This window comes from Gymnoscopelus braueri, assembly GCF_963280865.1.
Source record: "Gymnoscopelus braueri genome assembly, chromosome: 10".
NCBI classification, from domain to species: domain Eukaryota; kingdom Metazoa; phylum Chordata; class Actinopteri; order Myctophiformes; family Myctophidae; genus Gymnoscopelus; species Gymnoscopelus braueri.
Genome location: NC_137611.1, coordinates 54,646,873 through 54,674,842, shown reverse-complemented (window position 1 = coordinate 54,674,842; position 27,970 = coordinate 54,646,873). Strand labels below are relative to the sequence as shown.

The 27,970-nt window shown below is 39.3% G+C and overlaps 1 protein-coding gene across 3 annotated transcripts in view; it reads right to left on the bottom strand.

Moving 5' to 3' along the window:
- The window catches only part of LOC308094128 (uncharacterized protein), a 67,703-nt gene extending 41,416 nt beyond the window's left edge, over nt 1–26,287 (bottom strand). For 2 of the 3 annotated variants that reach the window (XM_080440597.1, XM_080440596.1), the window contains exons 1-4: nt 26,106–26,287; nt 22,735–22,875; nt 19,916–20,008; nt 15,784–17,279 (exon numbers count right to left, since the gene is read on the bottom strand). In XM_080440597.1, the coding sequence (XP_080296723.1) occupies nt 16,480–17,279; nt 19,916–20,008; nt 22,735–22,875; nt 26,106–26,220 (1,149 nt within the window). In that variant the 5' untranslated portion in view covers nt 26,221–26,287 and the 3' untranslated portion in view covers nt 15,784–16,479. The remainder of the gene's footprint in view (nt 1–15,783; nt 17,280–19,915; nt 20,009–22,734; nt 22,876–26,105) is intronic. The other variant, XM_080440598.1, reaches the window with a different exon arrangement.
- Between the last annotated feature and the right edge of the window lie 1,683 nt (nt 26,288–27,970).

Sequence of the window (27,970 nt, the reverse complement as noted above, 5' to 3'; positions counted from 1 at the left end):
GAAAAAATCGATTTAATAATGTAAAAGTCACGATTCTTTTTGATTTATTTTTGTCTGGACAAAGTTACAGGTGTTGTTCTTACTCTATGGTGTTTGTGATTTGAAATGTAAGCTTACCATAATCACAGCAAACATAATGTCTTCAGTCATATTCAAGGGTTTTAGGAGAAAAAATAAACTAACTCCTGTCACTTTCAGTTCAGCACAGCTCATTGACATTTGTTAATGTTACTTGCATCAAGGAAATTATGTTGTGTTTCTGCATCAAATAGAATACACCTAATCTAAGATTCCATCTCGCGATACTTTGATTTGTAAATATTGTAAATATTGTAAATATTGGTAGTTGTTTGCGTTTTTTTTGGCTTAGTTGCTTATTTGACCTGCACTACAATACTTCACCATATGTTGCGCTATGACGAAATATACCCATAAAATGTATCAAAGTATACATAAAGTACCCAAAGTAAAAGTACTCATTACAGAGAATGTCCCATTTCACAAGTTTTCATATGTATAAAATGTACAAAAATCCTTTAAAAATAGAGGATCTACAAGCTCACAACGTGTCGCAAGCGACGCGTTGTGAGCTTGTAGATCGGCTATTTTTAAATAGATTAAGAAGTATATGGGCTGAAGTGGTTAATGTATGTTTTGTAATAATCCTCCTATAATTTGACAAAGCTCTGTGAGGTAGGGTGGTGGTGAGACCAAAAGTGTTCTGCCCGGTTCTCCTCAGTGGCTGGAGCTATTGATCTGAAATTGCACACAGCCATTGACCATTACCATGTGCACGGAACAGCCACGCCCGTTTTCCGATTCCCCCAACTGTCAGCTGTTTATTCGCGTTTTTATCTAAAAGAATGTCGCCATGGTTACGGCTGCCCAGCTGTGGGATGGCCCCGCGAGCTATGGGATGAATGGCTCCCGGGTTGCCAGATCATGTGCGCATATCCCCCCACGGATGCGTCGACCGGGTATCGACTAGTAATCATAATCTACAAAGTAACTAGTAACTAAAGTTTTCAATTAATTGTAGTGGAGTAAAGGTATAATATTTACCTCTGATATGTAGCCTAGTGGAGTAGAAGTAAAAGTACAGACAATTGGAAATACTCCATTAAAGTAAAAAATACCTCAAAATTTTACTTAACAACAGTACTTAGTACTTACTCTACACCACTGCATACCTATTGTTAGGGTTTCTTGTAATATACATGCCTTCTGTTATTGTCCATTTGTGAACACAGGTAAATCAGAGTGATAGGAGAAGTTAACTAAGTTAAGCCGAGCAGAACGCTCTCTGTGTCAATGAATAGAACAGTTTACATTACAGCAGGGAGCGGATCAGAGGAGCTGCCAGGAAATGCATGTTGTCAGCCAGCACGGAACAGATAAGGGTCAGGGTGACTTAAGATGGAAAATGAGGCGCAGTTTATGGAGCTAGTTCAGGCCAGGCAACTCAAGGGATTGGGACAACCGATCAGGTGACTAGGTCACATGCACTTTTCCTCCTGATCGGGTGGTTATAGGTACTGCTCTGTTACCTGCTCACTCTGGCTTCCCTGTCTTGCTAAGCTGACGTGTGTCACTGCTGCTGCTGCTGCTATTGCTGAGATCTGCTACCGCTGCTCGCTGCCTACCTGCTGCTGCCCATGAAAGTCATATACTCATCATCTCCTGGTCGTTCGTACTCCTCGCCATGTCCTCCTCCTCCACGGACACGGGGAGCGAACGGGGTGCAGAGGAAATTCTGGACACCGGGATCGCGACCCTTCCCCCTGGGGGCATCCCGGGTCCCCCGGCCAAAGAGATCGACTCTGCGTCCGATCAGCGGCGCCTAGTTCCCGGCGGTAGTCCAAAAAACAGCTGGGTACATATGTATGCTGCTGACCATGAATAGTCTCATATTGTTCATGTAGGTGGTCATACGGCGTCGTTGTTCCTTGGTTGATGGTTGTAATCATAGCTACTCAGCTGCGTGCTACTGGTTCTAATCGTGGTATTACTTTCTTTACTTAAGTAAAAAACTAAATTAAATTATGGCTAAATTTCTTGCTAAACGCTCAGCTCAAAAGCAGTAGCGTTCGTCATTGATCGATATCAGTATGGTCAACTAGAGTGTAGAAATAGAGTAACGACACGCTTGATTCCACCGCAAAGCGGGCTCCTTGGGCATAGTTCCAAACATTGAGTTAGACGGAGCACTTCCGCATTCCGGTTATAGTTCCAAACAATGGGACTGCCTCATTGAGTTAGACGGAGCACTTCCGCATTCCATTCTTACAATGGGAGTCGACGCTAGTGTCAGAACTCTCTTTATGGCTCTGGTTTAACGGTAGTTCACCAACAGTGTTGCTTAAATTGCTATGTTTCTTATCGTAAGTAACGATGGGCTCGGGGTTCTGTTATGGTCCCCAGTTTAGCGTGTATTTGTTCAATGGAGTTCACTTTATCTCAAGATTTGGGTTTCTAGACCTGGCTGCTTGCTTCTCTCTCAAGAGATGGCAACACCAATCTGTCGATCACAGAGGAATGGATGGCGTTCGCGGTGCAGGGAGAGAGGGAGAGAGATAGAAAAGGCATGGCGTCACTTTTGTGAGTTGCTTTGCTTGTTCTGGCTCTAATGTTCAGATTAATATCTTATGTACTGGTTAAAACACGGATGTGCTCAGTTGGCTGCATCTTGCTTAATTTATAGTTTAATATATTTATGGATAGTTCAGTGGCTTCTTTAGACGGTACTCTTATTCTGAAGAGCTTGTCCACCAGATGTTGTATTTGAGGCTTATAGTTGATGACCGAACACATCTCTACCCAGGCGGATGAGAGATGAGAAACTAACTTGTGAGATAGTGTTCAAGAGTAGGTTCGCACTGCAGCTTAAATGTTAATGTTCAGCTGCTAGAACTCATTGATAATGATTTACCATGAATCTATAGGATGTTCTGTTTCGGCGCTGGGCTGGAATGAATGAACTATTACGTTATGGGATAAAAGGGTAAGCTTTGTTCCGTATTCAGCTGTCTACTCTATGATTGGTTGATTTTCTGGTGTAAACTGGGAATTGTAGTCTCTATATTTATCATTTTATGTAGTCTGCGTGGTAAAATACATTTCAATCAGGCTGAATGGCATAAGATGGTAAGTAATTATAGTAAGCCACAGCAATTAAAGTATTATATTTATAAAAGTATTAATGTTATGAACTTACTTGCGATTTGCAAATGTGAGTAAAGCAGCAATAATGCATGCAAGTATCAGTGTAGGATTAATAAATGTGCAAGTCTAGTTGGTTAAATATTATAGGTTACGGGTCCGTTCGGATTCAATCATCATTTAGCAGTATTTTAATCAGAAGGCTGCGAGTATGTTGTAAGGATGTGCATAGCTCATTCTATGCTTTAAGCAGTCTGTAGTTGTGCAGACCGGCATTATATCGTGTTATTTATTTATGGACAGATAATAGGGGTAGGGATGATTTATCTCCATGTGCCGATGGTGGCTATAGTTATTTACCTCTTGTATAGCTATAACTGGTATCTAATTGCAGAGTAGGAAAAATGGCATGGTAGAGTTGTTGTAGCACAGGCTAACACAGTACGTTTGCTTCTTGTGGAAGCTTTAGATTGTCGTAGCACAGGCTAGCACAGCATGTTGCTTCTTGTACGGAAGCTTTAGATTGTTGTAGCACAGGCTAGTCAGCATGTTTGCTTCTTATGTGGAAGCTTTAGATTGTTATAGCACAGGCTAGCACAGCATGTTTGCCTACGTGGAGGCCGAATTGTTAGCAAAAGCTATCTCAGCATGCCTTGCTACGTGGATAGCTCTGGATTGTTTGTAGCACAGGCTAGCATAGCATGGTTTGCTTCCTACGTGGAAGCTTGAATTGTCTTAGCACAAGCTATCTCAGCATGCCTTGCTACGTGGATAGCTCTGGATCGTTTGTAGCACAGGCTAGCATAGCATGGTTTGCTTCCCACGTGGAAGCTTGGATTGTTCGTAGCACAAGCTAATTCTGCATGTTTGCTTCTCATGTGGAAGCTTGGATTGTTGGTAGCACAAGCTAAACACAGCATGTTTTGCTTCCCATGCGTAAAGCTATCAAATTGGTTGTAGCACAAGCTAACTCTGCATGCTTATGTAGATAGCTCTGGATTGTCGTAGCACAAGCTAAACACGGCATGCTTGCTTCCATATGGGAGGTTCATGGTATATAGAAAAGTTGGTTGCCAAGTGATGTTGTCATGTTAGGAGCATCAAGAGTTCAGAAGTAAAGTTTGCAACAGGATAGATAGTGGGGCTTCAGTAGAGTCAAGATATCAGTCATTTGTCCATGTTGGCTGGTGTGCACCAATTAAATAAAATTAAAAATATAATAATATTTTGCCGCGACATATTTCGCTGGACGGATAAAAGAGGGACTCCGATGCTGGCTGCTCCTGTTATCAATAGTTACACTATGTTGATGGGCTCTTTGCTTGTCTCATGCTTATCAAAAGCTGGGTGACTGGAAGTATTTGTCCCCGTATAAAAGGCGCTGCTGTATCCGCCGAGTGGGATGCTCACGGCATATTTAGCACCACATCACGGTGTGTTCATCACTGGTGTCGAGTGTTGCAGCGCAACCAGCAGTTTGCGGTGTGCGACTGACTGTGTCAGGATTTGAGGCCACTCTCGCACATTGACGTGCAGCATGCGTCCCCACACATCCACAAGCGAAGCACGCACGCTTCACCGGGGATGTGTGAGTGGCTTCAGGAAGTAAATTCCTGTCCCAGCGGTTTATAACGGCGTCATCTCGTCCAGGGTGGCTTACCATGGTAATTGCAAGGATAATTCTGCTTCTGGTTCTAGATTCCAGGTTGAGCTACCTACGCTCTTGGCGGCACTGTGAGCTCTCAAGGCAGCGTGAGAGAGCTGCTTGAGATGTGGGCTTCTCAATGTTCTCAACACTATGCTGCATCATCTACTGTGCGGGCTAGCACAAGGCTCTCAAGGCAGCGTGAGAGAGCGCTTGAGATGTGGGCTTCTCAATGTCTTCTCGGCACCTATGCTGCATCATCTACTGAGCTGCCTAGCTTGCTGTTAAAACTCTGCTAAATCAATTCTGCCAACCGTCTGGCTCTGTTGGGCCGATCCAGACTTGCAACAGATGGCATTTCGTGCTAAATATATTAGGCTATGGATGGAGAGGGATATCGGCGTTAGTTAATATTATTCACATGTCTAATAATCTGCGTCAAGCTCTGCAAGCTATAATTTAAGCTTGTATACCGTATTTTTCTGCATCAACTGCTATGTTGCTAATATGCGCCACATGGCGTTTAACCAATTTAGACCGAGGCCGATTCTAAAATCTCCTTCTAAATCTGACTAAGTTCTGGAAACTTCAAATAGTTAAAAAAAAAAAAATATATATATATATATAAAATGCATGTTGCTATACGGTAAATGGCAACATGAACCCAAAATGGGTTAAATTGGTCATAGGATGGCCGGGCTAATCCAGAATTGCAATAACATTGTGTTTGTCTCTCCATCTGTAGGCCTAAACTTGAACTGGTTCACTGCAAAGCTGCGAGATCTGCTCAAGCTGTGGGCTTTCTCCATCCTCCGTATTGGTGTAGCAACACCTGCAGCGCTGCTTGTCCTTCCGCTTCTCTTAAATCTATAGGGCAATGGTCCTCAGGAGCTTACGTAGATATTGGTTAATAAGGATGACATTCTGCAGGCTAAAAGCTCATGAGTATGAGCGCTCTCGCTGGTCTATCGCTAATTCAATAAATGCTGCTCGCTTTAATTACAACTCGGGTGGATTGCTGGGGATTTAGTTATTGGTGACTTCATGGCGTTAAAATGTTGGGCTATTTAATATGTTGGGTTTTAAAAATGTTGGGCTATTTATGACTATACAGTCAGGCTAATATATTATATATATATATAGTACTGATTCAGATGTTAAGTAAAGATAGCACGTCTTTACACACATAGTCAGTACACTTTATTTATTATGGATGATAAACAATAGTTATCATTCATCATAGGATGACTCATTTATATATATATGTGTATATATATATATATAGCAGATTTCTTTGAAAAAGAAATAAATATAGAATGTCCTCTTCGAATCCGATTTGGTGCGGCACAGCTGTGGACTCCATATTAGGATATCGTCTAGGACTCCTGAATTCAGGGATCAGCAGGTACCTGGATTCATCAGGCTTGTTGAACACATGGATGCATGCAGCATTTGTTTAAGTAAACTTAAAAAATGTAATGTTGAGGAACACTAACATGTTAGTAAGAATCAAGTTATGGAGCTCCACCATTCTCACAGATGGTTGGTCCGGCGTCAGGCTCTGTGCTCCCAAGCAGTTTTGGGGGTTCTTGCTGTTTTGGGGGTTTAATTCATTCCCTGTAAATGCTAATTGGCATGTAACATTCATTAAAATGTTATCCTTACAGGGAATGAATGGATTCAGAGGCCTGACGCCAAACTATGCTTCCTCTTGTTTCTATACCATGCTCAAGCTTGCAAATATATATTGCTAATAAATATATATTCTAATCCAATCTAAGAGTTGTCTGACTGAAATGAGGCGCAGTTTATGGAGCTAGTTCAGGCCAGGCAACTCAAGGGATTGGGACAACCGATCAGGTGACTAGGTCACATGCACTTTTCCTCCTGATCGGGTGGTTATAGGTACTGCTCTGTTACCTGCTCACTCTGGCTTCCCTGTCTTGCTAAGCTGACGTGTGTCACTGCTGCTGCTGCTGCTGCTGCTATTGCTGAGATCTGCTACCGCTGCTCGCTGCCTACCTGCTGCTGCCCATGAAAGTCATCCCACCCGCCTCCCCGGCATCCACCTGTAGGCTCTGTTTCTAGATTCCCATGGGGGTTTAATTCATTCCCTGTAAATGCTAATTGGCATGTAACATTCATTAAAATGTTATCCTTACAGGGAATGAATGGATTCAGAGGCCTGACGCCAAACTATGCTTCCTCTTGTTTCTATACCATGCTCAAGCTTGCAAATATATATTGCTAATAAATATATATTCTAATCCAATCTAAGAGTTGTCTGACTGAACTAGTATTTAATACTAGTGTTTTCTGTCTATCTGATAATCCTTCTGTCATCATGACATTTTATGATAAGTGTTGTTCCACAACAACAACACGTACAGCTGTCATGACACTTCCAGTCAATGATCCGAGGGGTTGTCTTTTGGACATGTGATGACCCAATTGTGTGTGTATATATTGATGCGATGGACTCCCCCTGGGCAGCTACCAAGCCAAGGAGATCCGATATGTATTGCTATTGCATGGCTCCTCTAATAAATTGATACTTCTTATTTTAATATGTCGTCGTCTGTCATAACTTGAGGAATTCTCAACACTTTTAGATTAAATGTTTACAGTAACATAATAAAACAGTACATACCTATTCTGTGTAACTTGATCACTGGTTTCAACATGGTGGTCTGCATGCATCGCTGCTACAACTCTGTTCTTCACACACTGATGGAAAACTTTAGGATGGATGTTGTTAGTCCTGGACGTCAGATGTTTTATTCATCTCTTATTCCAATAATGCATTAAAGCTCTCGATGTTGTTGATCAAAACAACGTCGTCCTGTCTGTGTTATTCAAGTAGCAGATCTACTTCACACTAGCCTACTTGGTACATGAAGATTTCATGTGTGAGTCTGTGAGAGAGAGACAGAGAGGGTGGGGGGGGTTGAGTGAAGGCAACACATGTCTGCAAGCACAGGCAATTACTGGCACGCGCGCGCGCGCACACACGAGTGTAATACCAATAATTAAAATAGCTAATCTTCCAGAAAAAAATGTGTAAAGTGAGAAACTGTCTAAAGCGGGGGTCCAGGACCCCTCGGGGGTCCTCAGAGTTAGGGGGGCCGTCAAATCATGTTTCTTACATTAACCACTTGAACCCTAGCATCCCTATTCTGAGTGGAACATTAAACAAAAATAGGAGAGGTACAAGCGTGAGGCGTTGTGATCTTCTAGATCGGCTATTTTTGGCAAATAGGTTTGGTGTAGAGGAAAAAAAGAGCAGACTAAGTAACGTATTGACGGTTCAAGTGGTTAAATATCTGAAAATACACTTCCAACATACACTGATGATAGTGCTGTTAAACAAGTCTATGAAGCAGTCTATGAAATCTATTTAAAAGTTTAATCTGCAACACAATGTTATACAATATGTAGTGGGACCCCTGCTTAATTTCTCTCTCAGCTAAGGGGTCTGTGATTATGTGATTTCACAGAGTAAGGGTTCCACATTTTAAATAAAATATATAAAATAAACAACACTGAAAAAAAGTTCCTCATGTCCTCAACGATCTTGGTAAAAAAATCTAGTTCAACTTGACCTCTCTCACACTCACACACACATATATAATCTTTATGATCACGTGACTCAGACATATAATCTTTATGATCACGTGACTCAGACATAATGTTCAACGATTTATTTCACAAGTTTTGGACCAAGTCTAGTGTGTTTTGAAGAACATGTTAAATAGGTGTGGCCTTTATGGGGCATTATATCATGATGTTTTTTTTTGTACGATATACTGTACAGTTCATATAGGCCAAAACACAAAACAAGGTGATATAGCACCACCAGCTTGTAGATCACTAATTATTTATTTATTTTACATTTCTTCTTTTGCCCTTCAATAAAAAATGTTGCATCTCTTCCTGTTTTGAATATTTCTTGAATTCATTGAAAACATTTTTTGCATGTAATGTTCTGTAATGTAATCTTTAATGGCTTTATTATTATGTAGAAAAGGAGTACAATGATCTAAACTTGAAAATCAATTCCTGTCATCAAAGTGACAAAATTGTAGGCTACTATGAATAAAGCTTCAGATTCAGAATGTATTTGTCTATTATTAGTGTGTATCTCTACTATAATAGTTGTGTTCATGTCATCACCATATGCATTCGTTTATATTGTGCATGCCTATACATTAGGTTATTAACCACATAGGAAAATCATAGCTGAATACATTAGATTTGACGTGAACATTATAGTAACACCAGTTAAAACCAGTTCTATCTATCCTTACCTCATTATCTGAATCACGAGGAATTCTCATAAACAGGACATGCGATTTCCTAAGCCATGGGTCTTCAATCGGAGGTCCTCAGAGTTACTAGCGGGGGTCCCTGCTTCATCTCTCTCCCCGCTAGGGGTCCTTAGCCTGAAAAAGGTTGAAGACCCTTGTCCTAAGCTATTATTTGGATTAGGCTATATAACGACCTCAGTCAAAGTCAATGACCGGAGCCAGTTTGGGGGTCTCACATTTTTCCGGAGGAGAAAGACCATGCACAGCTGTGGCTCTTTTGATTCCAAGAAGTTCAAATCAATGTAAACAAAATGTTTCATTATTATGGATACCCCATATCAAGATAAATCAGTTATTCTGTTTAATAAAAGAAAAACGATGCCAGCACTGCACGATATTTCCTTCAACATGTACCGTATATTTCCAAATAGTATCCCTACTGCAAATAGCCGCCTGGTTCCTTTTAACCCATTAAGACCTGAGCCGATTCAAAAATGTTTTCTAAATCCCAACAGTTCTTTAGCCTAATTGGAACTGTAACCAAATGCCCGGTGCAGGCCGGTGCAAAAATAAATAAAAGCCTGCTGCAAATTGTCGCCTGGTTCCTTTTAAACACCTATAGGGTCCAAATAAATTTTGCGTATAAACGCCCGGGCTACTATTTGGAAATATACTGTACTCCATTTATTTATGGTTATAGGATGCGTTTCGACACTATACCTTCATCAGAGAACGCTAGGCATAGTGCCGAGACATGTCCGTGTGCTGTTGCCGTCCTACACTTAAAGGACGACTTCACCCATTTTCAACCTATGTTCATATAATTGGTCCTCACTAATGTGCATGATAAAATGATTTTAAAAAAATATATATTTTTTTCCAAATAAGATAATTTTTTTAAATATAGATTTTTAATAACATGAGAACAATGGCTTCCATTATAGCATGCTAACTTTCCAGGAATAGAAAGCCTGCAGTTTCTATTAGCTTGGATTCCCCATCGATGATGTCACTGGTAGGCGGGTTTCTGAAGTGTCCACAGCCGTCCTCTGACACACAGAGTGAATAGGACCATATTATGATGAGCATTAGTGGGGACCAATTATATGAAGATAGGTTAAAAATGGGTGAAGTCGTCCTTTAAATTAGTACCAATTTAAAGGATGTATCAATGACGTACCAATCAACTGAGTACCAATTGAAGGACATAATGTGAGTGATGGCATCATTTTTCTTTTATTGAACGTTTGGAGCCGTGCACCCGGCAAGTGTTGTTGTACCGTTCCTCTTTGACTGAAATAGTGCTCACATTCTTGAGCCTACAGACTAATAACAAAAGCCGTGATACAGCAGGTCACAACACCAAAGCTAGGTTTGTTGCTATGCCATGCCAAAAAAGATTTTACATTACAGAACTAATGTTTATTTTGACTTAGGGTGACATAATAATAATAATAATAATAATAATAATAATAATAGTAATAATTGTAATAAGGGTAATAATAACAATAATAATAATAATAATAATAATAATAACAATAATAATAATAATTTGGGTCCCACTCCTTGGGGTGTTTCTTTTTTATATATTTTTTATTTGATTTTTTTTTAGTATATTTGCTCAATGCACATGTGAAAATGTTACCCATCCTGGAGCAGTGAGCAGCCATTGGTTGTAGCTCTCAGGGAGCAGTTAGGGGTTATGTGTCTTGCTCAGAGACTCTTCAACACATTGCAGAGGCCTCTTTTCTTTAAATCTTTTCACGATTTCTATCATTATTCTGTTATTACTATCTATGCTGCTGCATTGTCTGAAGGAAGCCAAACCAAAATAAGTTTTACTCTTATGTACCTGTACACAAGATGTAACAATAAAGTACAACCTTGAACCTTGGAATTGAACCTGGGACCTTTGGCTTTCCAGGCATGCATTATTATTAAGTATATTCTAGAACATTTGTAGGAGGTTATCATCAATATTTGGAAACATAGATTAGTAGTAATAGTATAAATATAAGATGTTTTAGGTCGAATGGTAAATTATTAAGCTTATTATTTAGCTTTATCTTCTGCTACCTTGCCTGTGTTTAAATCACGTTTGAAAACTCACTTGCACTCCTTGGCTTTCGATGATTCAGACTGAGAGTTGCTGTTTCCGTTAGGCAATGTGTCTATGTGTTGCACCCGATGTGTTTTTTCCCCCCTGTCTATTGTTTATTTTACTCATGGTATTTTATATTTGTTTACTGAGTGTACAGCACTTTGGTTCAACGCTGTTGTTTTAAATGTGCTCTATAAATAAAGTGGATTGGATTGGATACTGCACTGCCATCTATTCTTCTTGACCCTGTACCCTTGACCCCTAATCTTCAATAAAGACAGTTTCTGTCGATCGGAGCTTCATCTGTCAGACTCTTCTGCATTTGGACACTCAGCCTAAATACACCCAGAAAAAACAACTTCATTTATATTGTTGTGCATCTCTACAGGACAGGAGAAAGTGTGATATTTACAGTGTGCATTATTATTTCACATGGTTCAGTGGCTCCCCCTGCTGTCCAGGATGTGATGGTGAAATGGGTCCATTTGGTTACGGTTATAACGTTGTTTGATTGATTGAATACTTTATTAACAGTTTGCAGATAGTACAGTGATATGATTATACAGTGATGCTAAAAGGATAACACAAAAAGCCTTAAGGGCTTGTTTCCATTGTGGTCCTGAACGTTAGTTAGTATGTTCGTTAACCACTATAGCCATGGTTCACATGACGGTCGTCTGTCATGACCAGGGGTCACTCATCGCCATGCTGGTTTGTGGTGGAGATTTAAATAGATTTTTTGCCATGGACATACAAGTGAGCCGACAATAACATTACCAGAAACACAGAGCTATAGCCTTACAAAACCTTACATAACAAATGGAACCAAATGGTTATGGGGGTTCTTGAACATAAAAAGTTAGAGAACCACTGTCCTAGTGGACTCCTAATGCTATACATAGTGTCATAGTAAATCATTGTCAGAAAACCTGGAGACTGACATTCAGTAATTGGGTCTTATGATAAAGATTACAACATTATGTTATATGTAAAAAACTAAAAATCTAAAATTAGCCACGGACAAGGCCAAGTCTTGCCACGGACACATTTGTCCGTGTACGGATATATTGATGACCCCTGGTCACGACCGTCATGGATGAACTTCAACCTGGTGTTTGCACTTTCTCCATTTACAACCTGTACATCTACATAAACGTTCAGATCTCAAAATTTCAGCTTGGGGACAGTTAGGGATTAAAGGCAGGGTTAGTGAAATATTTTGGTTAAAACAAAACGTTTTTTGTTAATGGTTAAAGCAATATTTTCTGATAGTAATCATTGCTATTTAAGTGGTTGTTCAATAACATGGGTCTCTCCGTCTCTCCAAACTGAAAATACATGTTCAGCTGGGTTACAACATTTCTGCCAATCAGGAGAGATTACCCATTTATCAGCTTAATTTTTTATAGTGTTCCAGTTCCAATTGTGTCTGCTCATTTCTTTGGGTCATCACTTCCAATTGCACTCGTTTGTATCTGTATCCTGTCTGAGTTCTCTATCCTGATTGGCTAAAATTGGTATCCCGACCTGAAAATGCATTTTCTGTTTATTAAAGAGATTCATTGTGTTGGGAGAAATAACACTAAATACTAGAGACGTATCAATTGCTTCTACAAAGGCAAAATAAGATGATCCTAGTTGACTATTTGTTTATTTGGAAGGGTCAAAGCATATTAATGAACAGTCAATACATACAACATAATTTTATATAAAACTTTTTTTTTTTTAATGCTGGATTTGACTAATTTCCATCCGTAGTTTCCAAACATAAAAACTACAAAATACAGACATTAATACATTAATAAACATTCAACTACATATGATAACATTCCTAATTTTTTTTTAAATATCAAAGAGATTATAGGTGATTAAAGGCACTTTGTTTCTGAGTGAATGTCACATGAATGTCAGTGAGAGCAGCTAGACCGCAGTGCTTCTCAAACTGTGTCACACTACTGCTTTGCCTTAATTAATCTGATTTACAATCAGATAATTTTTTTGTTAATAATAATACCTGAAATGTATATAGTACTCAAAGTTGCTTTACTGTATGTGTGTGGGGGCTGAGAGGGAGAGGGAAAAAAGGAGAACAACTTTATAAGGACAAACAAAAAACTCTGATTTAGCAGTAATTTCAAGAATCAAGAAATTAATTAATGAATTGTCACTCACTCATACAGGCACATTTAGAGACATGTTGGTGGGACATGTTCCACACAGACTGTGAGGACACGATACAATGTAACAAGACATTAAAAAATGTATAATGCTGACTGCCATAATGACGTAATAATAATGTCAAAACTAAAATTATAGATACGAAAGAAATATAGTTAAAGCACAAGTTGAATGGCATGTATGAGAAACCTCTTAACTAGACAGTTGTATCTTTAGCAACAGTGTCAAAATGTGTAAGAAGCAGAAGGCACACACATCAAAATCATTTGAAAAATGCATCTTTGAGAATAATTTTTAAAAAATGCAATAAACTGTAACTAAACTAAACCTGTTACAGGTTTGTGGACTACAACTGAAGACTTGGTTTACTAAAATGTTATATTTAATCAAATAAAACAAGAGCAAAAACTACAGCATTTCAGAAGACTAAAATATGACAAAAACTGAATGGATTTTTTTCAAAAAAATATCAAAGTTTACTGTCAAAATTAACACCGGCCTCAACATTTTAACCACTTTACCCCTCTATGGTTGACGGAGTCCCTCTGGGCTTTATATTAGTGTCTTTTCTGTTTTCTGTTATTGTGGAGAAAGCTTTTGCTCAAAATAGCTGTTGCTGAAAATAGCCACATTTGCTCAAAATAGCTGTTGCTGAAAATAGCCACAAATAGCCACATTTTAAACTTGTACATCTGCCATTTAAAATGAATACTTTTGTATTAAACACAAATCTTCACTTCTGGGTTTCCTGGCACAAAACCTTTTCAGATGGGGGTCCGTGGCCAAATACAAATACATGTTGGGGTCCTTGAAATGAAATTGTTTGAGAACCACTGCTTTAGGTCACACAGCCGATGAAAACCAAACGACAAACATATTCTGCAGTACACACCACAACTGATACAACTATAAAACTGGAATAATGAAACACTTTTATGCACTGAATATGCATCAGATGATTTAAGAACTTCATTAAAACTCTTTCATGAGATGAATTAATATGGTGTAAAAGGAAAGATGAAAATGAGTGTGTATTAATTTCCAATATCAAATTACGATGAATGAAAAAGTCACAACGCCACACAATTCCTACTATGGAAGCTTTCCAAAAGGTGGCATTATTATAATTAACATTTTTAACAATTCAGCTATAGGTTAATGATCAAACTACAAACTCAGACGCTCTAATACAAAAAGACATATTATTGTTAAGACATAACAATAATAATCATCATCATCATCATCATCATCATCACTATGATTTGGGCTGCACTCCTTTGTGGCAATTGTCACTGTATTTGCATCTACAGTTAAATGTCTCCCTCAGGGACATTTCTACATGTTAACATGCATGAAACTAACATGGAGTGGAACATTTAATAGAAGAAGAAGAAAAGTCTAATAAACCAACAATACATACAGTATTGTGTTGTTGGCAATAGCGCTTCAGTTCCAACATTATTTACATTTTTTAATTTGACCTTATTTGTTTCTGAACTGTCCACAGCCCTCCTCTGAGACACAGGCCGAGTAGAAGAAAAATATAATGGGCATTAATAAGGACCAATTATATGAAGTTAGGTTGAAAATCGGTGAAGTGGTCCTATAAGGAAAACAATGGAAGGTTGTTAACACTATGATTACCACGACCACTCAGGCGCTATGTCCTCCCGGTGGGGGCTCCTCACTGGAAGGTGAGCCAGTTAGGAACAACAGTAGTGGCAAGCAGTGGGAGAAATTATTTGGCATGAAGACTAAAAATAATTGGTAAAAGTAATTGGCTACTCTCAAATTATTGTAAAATAAAAAATAGGCACACTTCTGTATAGCCTACATTTACCATTAGTTTTGTTATTCGATTTCACATAGTTTATTAAATAAAGGGTGTGGTTACCAAAAAAGCCAACAAGCATCCAGTTTTAATAATATTATAATTTAGTCCTCACTCCTTTGGTTATTTCTGTCACTGTATATTTGGACATGCATGACATTTCTCCTCTCCGTTTAGCCATCCTATCACTACTGAGCGCTATAAGTGTCTTGCTCAGGGACAATTCTACACATAGACTAGGGCTGGGACACAAACCGGGAACCTCCTGTTTCCCAGAAGACCTTTCTACCTTCTCAGCTATGGCCGGCCCAGTTTTATTGTATTCTCTCAACACTTTTGTTGTAGCCTATGACTTTAAGTCAATGCACTGAGGAGAAAAAAACGTTAACCAGGAAATCTTCTTTAAAAAATGTAAATGCGTAAAAGGCATTGTGTAGTTATAGTATAGACTGAAGGCACCAAAGGCAGTGTGCACAAATAATCTTGTGCGCTTAGAGTCTAGACTGGAACTATTGCATCATGGACCTGAGAGAAATAAAGAAACAGACATCATGAAACTTACTGAGGTTCTGATGGTCTTCAGGTTCCTCCTGTCAGGCTGCTCTCTCCAGTATGGAAGCGCTGATGCTTTTTCAGGGTTCCAGATTGAGTAAAACACATCCCACATATTTCACATTTGAATGGTTTCTCTCCAGTATGGATGCGCTGATGGGTTTTCAGGTTTACTTTCTGAGTAAAACACATCCCACATATTTCACATTTGAATGGTTTCTCTGCAGTATGGATGCGCTGATGTGTTTTCAAGCTTGGGGACTGATTAAAACACTTCCCACATATTTCACAGCTGAATGGCTTCTCTCCAGTATGGATACGCTGATGTATTTTTAATTTTGCGTTCTCAATGAATCGCTTCCCACATATTTCACAACGAAAAGGTTTCTCTCCAGAATGAATACGCTGATGAATTTTTAATGATCCAGACACAGTGAAGCTTTTCCCACATATTTTACAAACGAAAAGGTCTTCTCCAGTATGGATGCGCTTATGACTTTTTAAGGATCTAAACTGAGTAAAAGACTTTCCACATACTTCACAACTGAAGAACTTCACTCCGGTGTGAGTCATCTTGTGACATTCGAGGCCAGATGTTTGAGTGAAGCTTTTTCCACACTGATCACAGCCATAAGGCTTCTCTTCAGTGTGAATTCTCATGTGTACCCTGAGGTGACTCCTCACATTGAAGCTTTTGCCACACATGTCACACTAGTAAGGCTTCTCTCCAGTATGAATTCTCATGTGGGGATTCAGGGCAGATGATTGAGTGAAGCTTTTCCCACATATTACACAGCTGTAAGGTTTCTCTCCAGTGTGGACTCTTGTGTGATTTGAGTAGAGACATTTGATTGAAGCTTTTCCCACACTGATCACAGCTGAAAGGCTTCTCTCCGGTATGGATGAGCTTATGAGTTTTTAATGATTCAGAGCGAGCAAAATACTTCCCACATATTTCACAACTGAATGGTGTCTCTCCAGTGTGGATTCTCTTGTGGAATTCCATGTGAGACATTTGTCTGAAGCTTTTCCCACACTGGTCACAGCAGTATGGCTTCTCTCCAGTGTGAATTCTCTTGTGGCTTATGAGGTTAGACATTTGACTGAAGCTTTTCCCACAATCTTCACAGCTGAAAGGCTTTTCTCCAGTGTGAACCCTCTTATGGTTATTTAGGACAGACGTGCAACTGAATCTTTTCCCACACTGGTCACAGCAGTGAGGCTTCTCTCCGGTGTGAATTCGCTGGTGTGATTTGAGATGAGAATTGTGGACACATTTTTTCCCACATTGGTCACAGCTGTACGGCTTCTCTCCCGTGTGAATTATCTTGTGTCTTTTAAGGCAAGGCATGCGAGCGAAGCTTTTCCCACACTGGTCACAACAGTAAGGCTTCTCTCCAGTGTGAATTCTCTGGTGTACTTGGAGATGAGCCATAGAAGTGAAGCTTTTTCCACATTGTTTACCGCAGCGTCTTTGTTTAACTGAGGACAGGGCCGGACAGGTATCTGAGAAAGAAAACACATATCTGATAAGAACTGAGGACAGGGCAGGACAGTTATCCAAGATAGAAAACACATATCTATTTTTAAGTACAGATAGGCCATTTCGTTTTTGAGTTGGTTGATCCCCAAGCAGGGAACTGTTTTTTTTTATTTATTTTTTTTACTTTTTGTCATTGTGTAGATTAATTGTTTATGAACACATTATCAAATGTTTCCAACCTCAAAAGTTGCGCCAGAATAATATAACTTAGATATAATTTCACTAGCGATTATCACAAACCTGGCAACCCGATGCGAAGTATAAACCAATCAAAGCTGTACTGTATCGTGGATGTAAACAACAGAGGTAATATTTGTTTTGTGATGATTGTTTGACATATTCTCATGAAAATTGATACAATGGATGCAGACTATAGAATGAGCTGTGTTGATGATAGCACATTATAATACTAAACATTCATATTGTATCATTATAACGTTAATGAAATGTTAGAACATTGTAGAGGCAACAGCAGGAAGGTTCACCAAAAGCAAATTATTTTGTGTTTTCACAACAGCTGCAAATGCTTAAGATACTATTAAGCAGTGACCAATCAATAAGCACCCCTTTGGAGATATAGCTTGCTGTGATTAATTGGCCCTGCTACACGTGGTTTCATTGTTTTATTTCCCATCTCGTGTCATTTCTGTCCAGATCTCCAGTCACTGCATCCTTTCCCACAATGAGTGTAATTTGGCATTTAGATTGTTTAGTTACCATTTGTGATTTGGTCTTTCTCTCTTGAAAAGTTTTACGCTTGTATTGGGCAAGTTGGGTAAATTATGTTTGTCTGTCAAGTGTTTGTGCAGGCTGCATTCGTCATTTTGTACACTACTGAGCGACCCTGTTTATATAGTTTGGTTCACTGCACAGTAAAATACTCAAGGTTTATTATACGGTTTAAATGGTTTTATCTTGAACTTCTGTTTGTTTGTGTGCATGCACATCCCACATTAATGCTGAGTGGAGTGTGTTACGCAATGCAGTCTATAAAAGATGGGTCGACGTGATTATGAAGATCTATGTTTTAATGATTGCGCACTTAAAAAAAAGGTTTAGGAAAATAAAGATGTATCACACTTTGTATTCTGTTTGCTTGTTTTTCTATGCATGCTATATCATTATTGTGCTATCTAAATAGCACAGTATGTTTCTGCCTGGCCGTCTGGCAACCTGACTAATCAGCTAGTGAATACTGCCCAGACAGAAACATACTCTGCGCTCTTTAGACTGTCAATAAAGTTATAGTGTGCACATTGAAAAACAAGACATCAGAAAGCATGTGATGTCTTATTTAAGTGAACCAATTGTATCTTATGATGGTAGAAATTATAAAAAATATATTCCTAAGCTGATAGAAACATCTCTCATGGACCAGTGCATCTATGGCACATGCTATGTTATAGAACATCTGTCCTAGTGGTTATAAGGGAAGTTCTACCTGATCTGACATCCACTCACCTGCAGAAAATGTATATAAAGTTTTGTAATGTTTTTTTTAACAGACAATGTACGTCAATTTATTTGAACAATCATCTATAACATAAAGCATAATTTAAAACGTTACATTTACCAGTGTAAAAACTTTACTGTTAGATTAGAAGAATTAACGTTAACGTTACCACTGATGTTAAACAGCCAAATCGCAGCAGTGGCAGTGAACGAGATATAGCAAAAATAATTGGCTATAGAAAAGTAATCCAACACGGTTATGAATTATCTATTAGTAGCCTAAATGTTGCAAGTCCGTCAGAAATATATATATTATGCTTTTTTTTGTTTTATTTTCTAAATTTTTATCCCACGATTTTGTAACCCATTTTTTACACCCAGTGCCAATTATCTATGTAATCCTGGGCACTACCTTCCCTCTACCAACCTAGGGAGGCCAGGGCAGAGCTCATGCCTCCTTCAATGCATGAGAGCCAACTGACCTACCTGACAGGGGAGAGTTTCCCTGGTTGGACGTAGCGCGTGGAAGGAACACGTTATTCCAACCAGTTCCTTTCCCCTCGATCAGGCGCCCCAGCTGGCCAGGGGGAGGCAGTATAGTGACCAGGATTACTGCATGTTTTTGTGAGGGTATCTACCCTAGGAGACACGGGGAGAACATGCAAACTCCACACAGAGAGGCCCTTTCGCGAGAGAGGCCCTTTAAAAAAAAGACGTTTTAGTGTGCGGTGCGGGGTGTTTTCTTCCTGGTTGCCAAGGAGACGTCTTAGTAGCCCTGCATATTTGCCTGTTTAAAATGGACATTTTTTTAAATCTGTAGTCTTAGTAGCCCTGCATATTTGCCTACTTAAAATGTACATTAAATCTGTTTTTTTTTTCATTCATGCGCACATATCGGAGTTGGAAACAACCCTTACAGTACTTATAAGAATTTGATATGTCAACCGTGAAAAGATTATGCAGTTCCTGAGTGGGGATCAATGAAATTCACAATTTCAAGACTGCCCACGGTCTAAAAGTTAACTTTGCGTCCAAAGTCGGTTTTACTTTTAAAAAGGCATCAATATTAATCCCCAGTTTTACATGAGAATGGAAAGCTGAGGCAGAACAGATTAAAACAAAGAAACAGAGAGTGCATGAAACTCACTGAGGTCCTGGTGGTCTCCAGGTTCCTTATGTTTAATAGAAACAGGCCTGGCTGGGTCTGGGGAGTTCATCTTCACCTGCAGTCTGGACTCGTCTTGAATGAAGGAATTGGAATCCCATTCATTCAGGATCAATTAACTCCACTTCAACAATAACAGGCAGTAAGGGAGGAGTAGACTCGGCCAATTCACTCTTGGCCAATTTACTTGTTAGGCCTTAACCCATTTAGACCTGAGGCCGATTCTAAAGACGCCTACTAAATCCTTAGAAGTTTTCTGAAAAACTTCAAATATGTATCCAATTGTATGTTGCTATATACTGTACATAGCAACAGGAAACCCAAAAGGGGTTCCCGTCCTGAAAGTTATAGTTACAAATAGGGGTTCCCACCAAAAATGGGTTATGGTGAACATGTTTTTTGGTTTCATACCGTTAAAATATGTGGGGCACTAGATTTGTTTGCTACATTAAAAACATCTATTGGTAGATTGGCGAGAAAATAAGTTATCCATTTGTATCCAGTTTTTTTTATATAATCTGTTTACAGTTGGCACTAATTCTCTCTTAACGTGGGCATATTTTCATTTTCAAGGTTTTTGGTCACATGATTCCCATTAGACCAATAAGGAGGCTGGCTTTTGTCTCGCAACAATTCAAGATGGTTGTGCCACTGCCCACATCTAGTTGTGAAAAGGAGTAGAGGGAAATACTATCACACATATTTGCAAAAAGGATTCTAAACGATACTCTATGTATCTCGCATCTGCGTAAAGATTAGATAGAAGGGGCAAAGGATTTTACATGAACTGGTGAGAGAAAGTAAAAGAAACATACAAACATTATATATATATATATACATATATAATTCGTCAGTGTCCAGTCGGGACCAGCTAACTACTTTTTCATTTTTTTTTCATAAATCAACGCTATTGAACCCCCTCTACATCCGTGTAATTTTTTTTTAAATAATAACATATGAAAAGTATTAAAAAGCGCCTCTGACGAAAACTCCTAACTCCATTGGACCCTCAAACTGTCCGTCAAAAACAAACAACTCCCCCCTCCTCTCAGGCTCTCGAGAAGCTCTGCTCTGTATGAGGCAGACAGGGAGAAGATTTTTCAATGCTTTTGGGAGAACATAAACTGGGAAGAGAAGAGAATGTATGTGCAAGGTTTGATAGATGTCACCCCAGTAAAGAGGAGAAGGGTGTCTTCACAAAGGTCATCTGCTCGTGTTTTCTTTTTAAATGTTAATGGACAGAGAATGAGTGTGTGCAGGAGTTTGTTTCAAACATCTCCAAGAGCTCAAGGAGATCATGCCAAAAGACTTTCACAGCTTTTATGACAATCTAAAGCACTAAGAAACACCCACCACACACCAACACACAACACACAACAGTGTGATAATAAAATGTTGATAGGTATATGATAGGTAAATTCAACTGTGGTTGTTATTGTTAGTGCAGTAGGCTACAGATTCTATTTTTCATGAATGTATTTTGTATTTATATGCCATTTTTTTATTGTTGGTGTGCCATTATCGCTTTTGTTAAATACATGATTGAGTATTGAGGCAGAATTGTTTGTTGCACTCAACTGTAGAAGAACAACAGTGGTAACAGTTAGATCCATGGTTGTTTACAATGCATGTTAAAATAAAAGTAGTTTAAGTACAGAATTCAGCTTGATCTATAGTATATGAGGATGGCGCTCACCATAAATAGCTGATCTCCAAGCTCACAATGCGTTGTGATGTGTTGTGAGCTTTGAGATCCATTGCCAGCTGTTCTTATCAATGATGGACAAAACCTCCTAACTCCACTTGCACTGGATTTGGGTAAAGTGGTGATAATATAATGACACATGCAAGTATCTGATAATATATAAAGTCATAATACCAAGTTTGATGAGGCAGTATTGCTTTGTTTTAAAAATATAAGGTTTTCTTCATTTTCTGAAAAATTGATATTTTGTTTTTCATTTCCTGAACAATTACCATTTTGGATTTAGCTGGTTCCGGCCGAACAGCAGATATATATAATGTTTGTATGTTTCTTTTACTTTCTCTCACCAGGCGTTTTATAGACAAAACCGGTATCGGATTGTAATATCTAATGTCATTAATACTGTGGTAACGGGTACCGCACTGGGTATTCTAACAATAGACCACCGAAGTCCTGGCGTCACTCGTTCATCCCCAGGTTCGTAAAGTAATTTAGCTATGGAGAATAACATTGGGTCATCTTAGAATCGTCTCATATAAGAATTGTGGTCCAAAAATAAACAAACTGTCTCTGCGATATTGTCAGGGAGGAGGTTCTGTATCGTTTATGATAGTCAGTCACTTATATTTGATACAGTCTGTTTCTGGCGAAAATGTAACTAATTCGGCGGAAGTAACATTAGCGTTTTCTCACCGTCAGTTGATGCTTCATATCCATAAGAGTAAAACCGCCGGGGTCATTTGTTTATTTTTGGAACACAGTTCTTATTTGACGCGATATTAAATACGTCTATGGGATTCAGAATGGGGGTGGAAAACTGCGAACCAGGTAGACAAACAAAGGATGTGTAAATTACGTCAGACTTCGGTGGTCTATGGTTACAGAGAGTACTCTGACAACAAGTACAACGGTATTGCTATTGTATACTGGGTGTGGCAAGCATTCCCAACTTGCATCATTCCTGACTTGCAAGGTTCTCGAACAGGCTTGTACCCGAAGGGATATATTGTGTACACGTTTACAAACTTAACACCAACAGTAAAACAATACATACTTAGACTAAATGTTTGCAGTAACATAATAAAACAGTACTTACCTATTCTGTGTAACTTGATCACTGGTGTCAACATGGTAGTCTGCATCGCTGCTACAACTCTGTTCTTCACACACTGATGGAAAACTTGAGGATGGATGTTGTTAGACCTGGACGTCAAATGTTTTATGAATAGCTCTGCATCTAAAAAAAGAAAGAAAATATATATTTTTTTCTCTCCAAAGAATAAAAAGCAGCCTCAGATCTATTCATCTCTCATCAAATCATGTATTAAAGCTCTCCATGTTGTTGATCAAAAACACAAATATGTTTTGGGTCGTCCTCCCTGTGTCATTCAAGTAGCAGATCTACTTCACACTACTTGGTACATGAAGAACAGGTGTGTGAGATACAGAGAGATACACAGAGAGGGAGGGAATAAGGCAACACTACCTCCATTAAGAACCTCTCACTCCGCTATACAGCTCCGAGATGAGGTTCTATGTCGATGTCCCCAGAATCGGTGAAACGGCCGCCAAGGCTCCGCTGTTTACCCCTTTGTATACATTGTGTCCAAAAACTAATGGTAGATTAGAACGCGTACAGATGTTTAAGGTTTGGTTGGGTGGAAAATATTGTAGGTTGGGGCACGAAATAACCATTTAAATCGCTTATTTAGTCAGCCTGTGGCCATGTTTCCCGTTCAACCCGGAAAACCCCCCTATGTCCGGTGCCAGTACTGCTCCCTGTTTGGCTACAATGGGAAACATGGCGGAACTGTATAGCGGAGTGAGAGGTTCTTAATGGAGTTAAGGCAACACATGTTTCCAACCACAGACAGTTGTAGAGGCACTAAGAATGAACATTCTCCTGTAACCAAATGGAGTTACCATGTACTCCCATTATACATGTGACTACGCCACTCCCAATTGTAGGGTGGGAGACCCTAAGTTATTATTAGGGGTGTTGGAAAAAATAGATTAATGAAAAAAATCGCGATTCTTTATTTTTTTTTGGCTGATGAAAGTTACAGGAGTTTTTACTCTATGGTGTTTGTGATATGAAATGTAAGCTTACCATAATCACAGTAAACATTATAATGACTTCAGTCATATTCAAGGGCTTTAGGAGAAAATAAATAAACTCCTGTCACTTTCAGTTCAGCACAGCTGAGGTGTGTGTGTCACTGTCCAGCTGACACTCGTTGATGTTACTTGCATCAAGGCAATCAAATAGAACTACACCTAATCTAAGATTCCATCAAAGCCAAGAATTTTTACAAGCAACCTCTCTGGTATTATATACATTTTAGTTTGAGCTGTTGGCAATAACTAGGCTATACCTGTTAAAGTCCAGATGAAAACAATATCATTGTTGTGAATTAATTATTTTTTGATTGAGAATCAAATCGATTTTTTAAATTTGTTTTGAATCAAAGAAATTGATTTTGAATCGAATCGTGACCCAAGAGTTGGAATCGGTTCTTGAGATAGCAGATGATTCAAAGCTGTAGTTATTCAGTTGCCTGAAAGGTAAGTGTTCAGCTTAAGTAAACAGACAATGGTTAACTTTAAATCCAAAAGTATATGTATTCACATTTCGGGAGAACAGTACAAGCATTGACATGAAACCAAATCTTTAATGATTAAAAGCTACAGCCACCCAATAGTAGATTGCATATGGCCACTAAAGAGACAGATAAAATAGCTTGACTATTATGACTAAGTAAGCACTGAAATGTACTCATTGGTTAGGCCCACACACACTGGTTAATCACACACTCTTGCGTAGATGGCGTGGGCAGTTGAGTCATCCTCTGTGTTCGTCTCTCCTTTGTGCTTTCTGCATATCAATCATGTTCGACCTTTCTTTACGTTCGTCTGCAAAACAACTCATGAGCGCAAACACACTATATCCTGTCTGACACTTGTTTTTGAGTTATGAACTTTCCGCATGATACGTGGTTATTTTTAGAGCCAGGAGGGAGTAATGCAGGTGCAGTTCAGATCGTTGTCAAACATAGTGCAGCTTTCTTGTTTAAACATAGTGCATGCACAGTAAGCTGATCAAACATATTGCAGACATATCGCAGGATTCGCAGCCCTCTTGTTCAAAAACATAGCACGGTAAGCTGATCAAACATATTGCAGGCACATTGAATCAATTTTCTCTGTTTACATTATAGAATAAAGACATCTCTGTACTTTCCCATAAGGTGTGAGTCCTGTGACCTTGTAGATCAGCTATTTCAAATAGCTTAAAGGGTTAGTTCAGATTTTTTGAGTATTTTCTGTAGGAAATACTTACCATTAATGTAGTGGTTGCAAAGGTATTAATTGATTGCCCGAGTCCCGTGGTCAGAGTTATGGTCCGGTTCTGATGAATATGAAGTAGTTCCGGTAGATTAGTAGATTTGGTGGGGGCCGCTCATTAAAAATAAATGTATTTAAAAAACTAGCGTCATTTGTATTGTTGACCTATTTCTACCATATAGAGCAGGTTTCGTTCAATTTCGACCCCTCTGTCACATGGTACTAATTTTTGTGTCATATATTTTGTGCGTGAGTAGGCTGCCGCGGCGCAGTGATTCTGGACACAAACATTAGTACCATGTGACAGAGGGGTCTAGTTTTTTTTTTCAATCAATGAATACCTTTGCAACCGCTACATTAATGGTAAGTATTTCCTACAGAAAATACTCAAAAAATCTGAACTAACCCTTGAAGTGTAGGGCTGACGTGGTTAATGTATGTTTTGTAATAATAATAATAATAATCTACAAAGTAGCCAGTAACTAAAGTTTTCAATTAATTGTAGTGGAGTAAAAGTATAATATTTGCCTCTGAGATGTAGCCTTTAATGGAGTAGAAGTAAAAGTACAGACAATTGGAAATATTCCAGTAAAGTAAAACATACCTCAAAAGTATACTTAAAGGAGGAGTTCACCCAAAAAATGACTTATTTTCTATCAATTACAAACTCCATGAAGCCTTGATTTCATGGATTTATTTTTGTTTTTGTGGCATTCCTAAAACAATAATTTGATGACCGTGTGTATATCCGGTAGGAGACACAAATAATCTACTTTGTGTCTCCTACCGGATACATTAGCCGGTAGGAGACGGGAATCAAATTATTAGCTTAGGAATGCGACAAAAACAAAAAAGAATCCATGGATTCAAGGCTTCATAGGGTGTGCAATTGATAGAAAATAAGTCATTTTTTGGGTGAACCTCTCCTTTAACAACAGTACTTGAGTAAATGTACTTAGTTACTTTACACCACTGCATATTAGACTAAATGTTTACAGTAACATAATAAAACAGTACATACCTATTAGACTAAATGTTTACAGTAACATAATAAAACAGTACATACCTATTAGACTAAATGTTTACCATAATAAAACAGTAACATAATAAAACAGTACACACCTATTCTGTGTAACTTGATCACTGGTTTCAACATGGCGGTCTGCATCGCTGCTACAACTCTGTTCTTCACACACTGAAGGAAAACTTTAGGATGGACGTTGTTAGTCCTGGACATCAAATGTTTTATTCATCCCTTAATCCAATAATGCATGCATGCAAGATTTTAGAGTGAGTCTGTGAGAAAAGAGAGTCTGTGAGAAAGAGAGAGACGGAGAGGGTGGGGTGGGATTGAGCGAAGGCAAGAGGCAACACGTTTGCAGCACAGACAGTTGCAAGCACAGCAGTGTTCCGTCAGCAACGATAACGGAGCAACAATAAGACTTCCGGTGGACGATCTCTTCAGAATAAGAGTACCCTCTAGAGCAAAAAGGAGCCATTGAAAAACGGTTAATTTGCACATTAAAACTATAAATTAAGCATTTAAACGACATATTATGTTTCTATACAACATTATGTTTCTGTGTAACAAAAACGGTTTTTAAAACATTAATAATTTATCTAAATGGATAAATGGTCAGAAAAGGTCAGAAAAATGCCGTTTTCAGACAACAGTGGACACTGGACAGGCGCCGGCGGACACTGCCGACACTTCTGACATACGCACGCGTGCGGGGACACCTCCCCTACAACGCCACACTCTCGGATAAGCCCGAGAGGTGTAAAAAAAAGTGTGGCGGACCGTCCAGTGAGGTCAGAGCAGTGGTGGGTTCTACCGTCAGATGCTGTGTACGTCGTACACCTTGAGATTTTTTTTCGTCACCACCGTACACCTTCAAAAACTGTTCAAAACAGCGTATCTGAGACGCTGATACGCTCTGATACGCTAACTGACGGCGCTGACTGACTGGCGTTAACGTGCACTGTGCTGCTCAGGGCTCAGGCAGCAAAGCGAGAGAGAGTAAAAAAACACACTCGCCCCCATTCATTTCACGGACAGAGGCCGCCGGATTAGACCCGGGGCGAGTGTGTTTAGGGACGAGTCTTCTGTGATTTCATTCACCAGCCAGTGTTGCCAGATTTTGCGAGAGAAATAAGCAACCAGTTCTATGAAAACAAGCCCAAAAGAAGCAACTTAGGCCACATGAGCACTTAAAACCTACGATATTTTTTGAAGCAAGCCTAAGCAAGTACACTTTAGAAACAAGCCCCAAAAAAACGCAACCCACAACGACCAACATTTTACAAGAAAACTTTACAGAAAAACAAGCCCAAAGTCGCTTATAATACGCGGACATGGCAACACTGGCCCCAGCAGGTAAAGCCCCGGAAGAGTGAGACAGGCAGCGCCAACAACAAAAACAAACAAGGAACCGAGAGTGGTACGAGAGACAGAACGAGAGCAAGACAGACATGACAGAGCGAGACACACACGCGAGCGAAGCGTGCGGAAAATTTTCACATGCAATATTTTTGTGGGCCACGTGCAAATTTTTTACATTTAATTAATTATAGACTCGCAGATGCCGTGCGTGTGGGAGGCAGGGAATAATCATAGTATACCTTAAAAAAAAACTAGAACACACCACTGGGTCAGAGGTCAGAAAAGTGCCGTTTTCAGACAACAGTGGACACTGGACAGGCGCCGGCGGACACTGCCGACACTTGGGACACCTCCCCTACAACGCCACACTCTCGGATAAGCCCGAGAGGTGTAAAAAAAAGTGTGGCGGACCGTCCAGTGAGGTCAGAGGTCAGAAAAGTGCCGTTTTCAGACAACAGTGGACACTGGACAGGCGCCGGCGGACACTGCCGAGTCCCGACACTTCTGACATGAGGTGGTGAGAGGTGTAAAAAAAAGTGTGGCTACACCTCTCGGGCTTATCCGAGAGTGTGGCTTTGTAGGGGAGGTGTCCGTGCACGTGTGC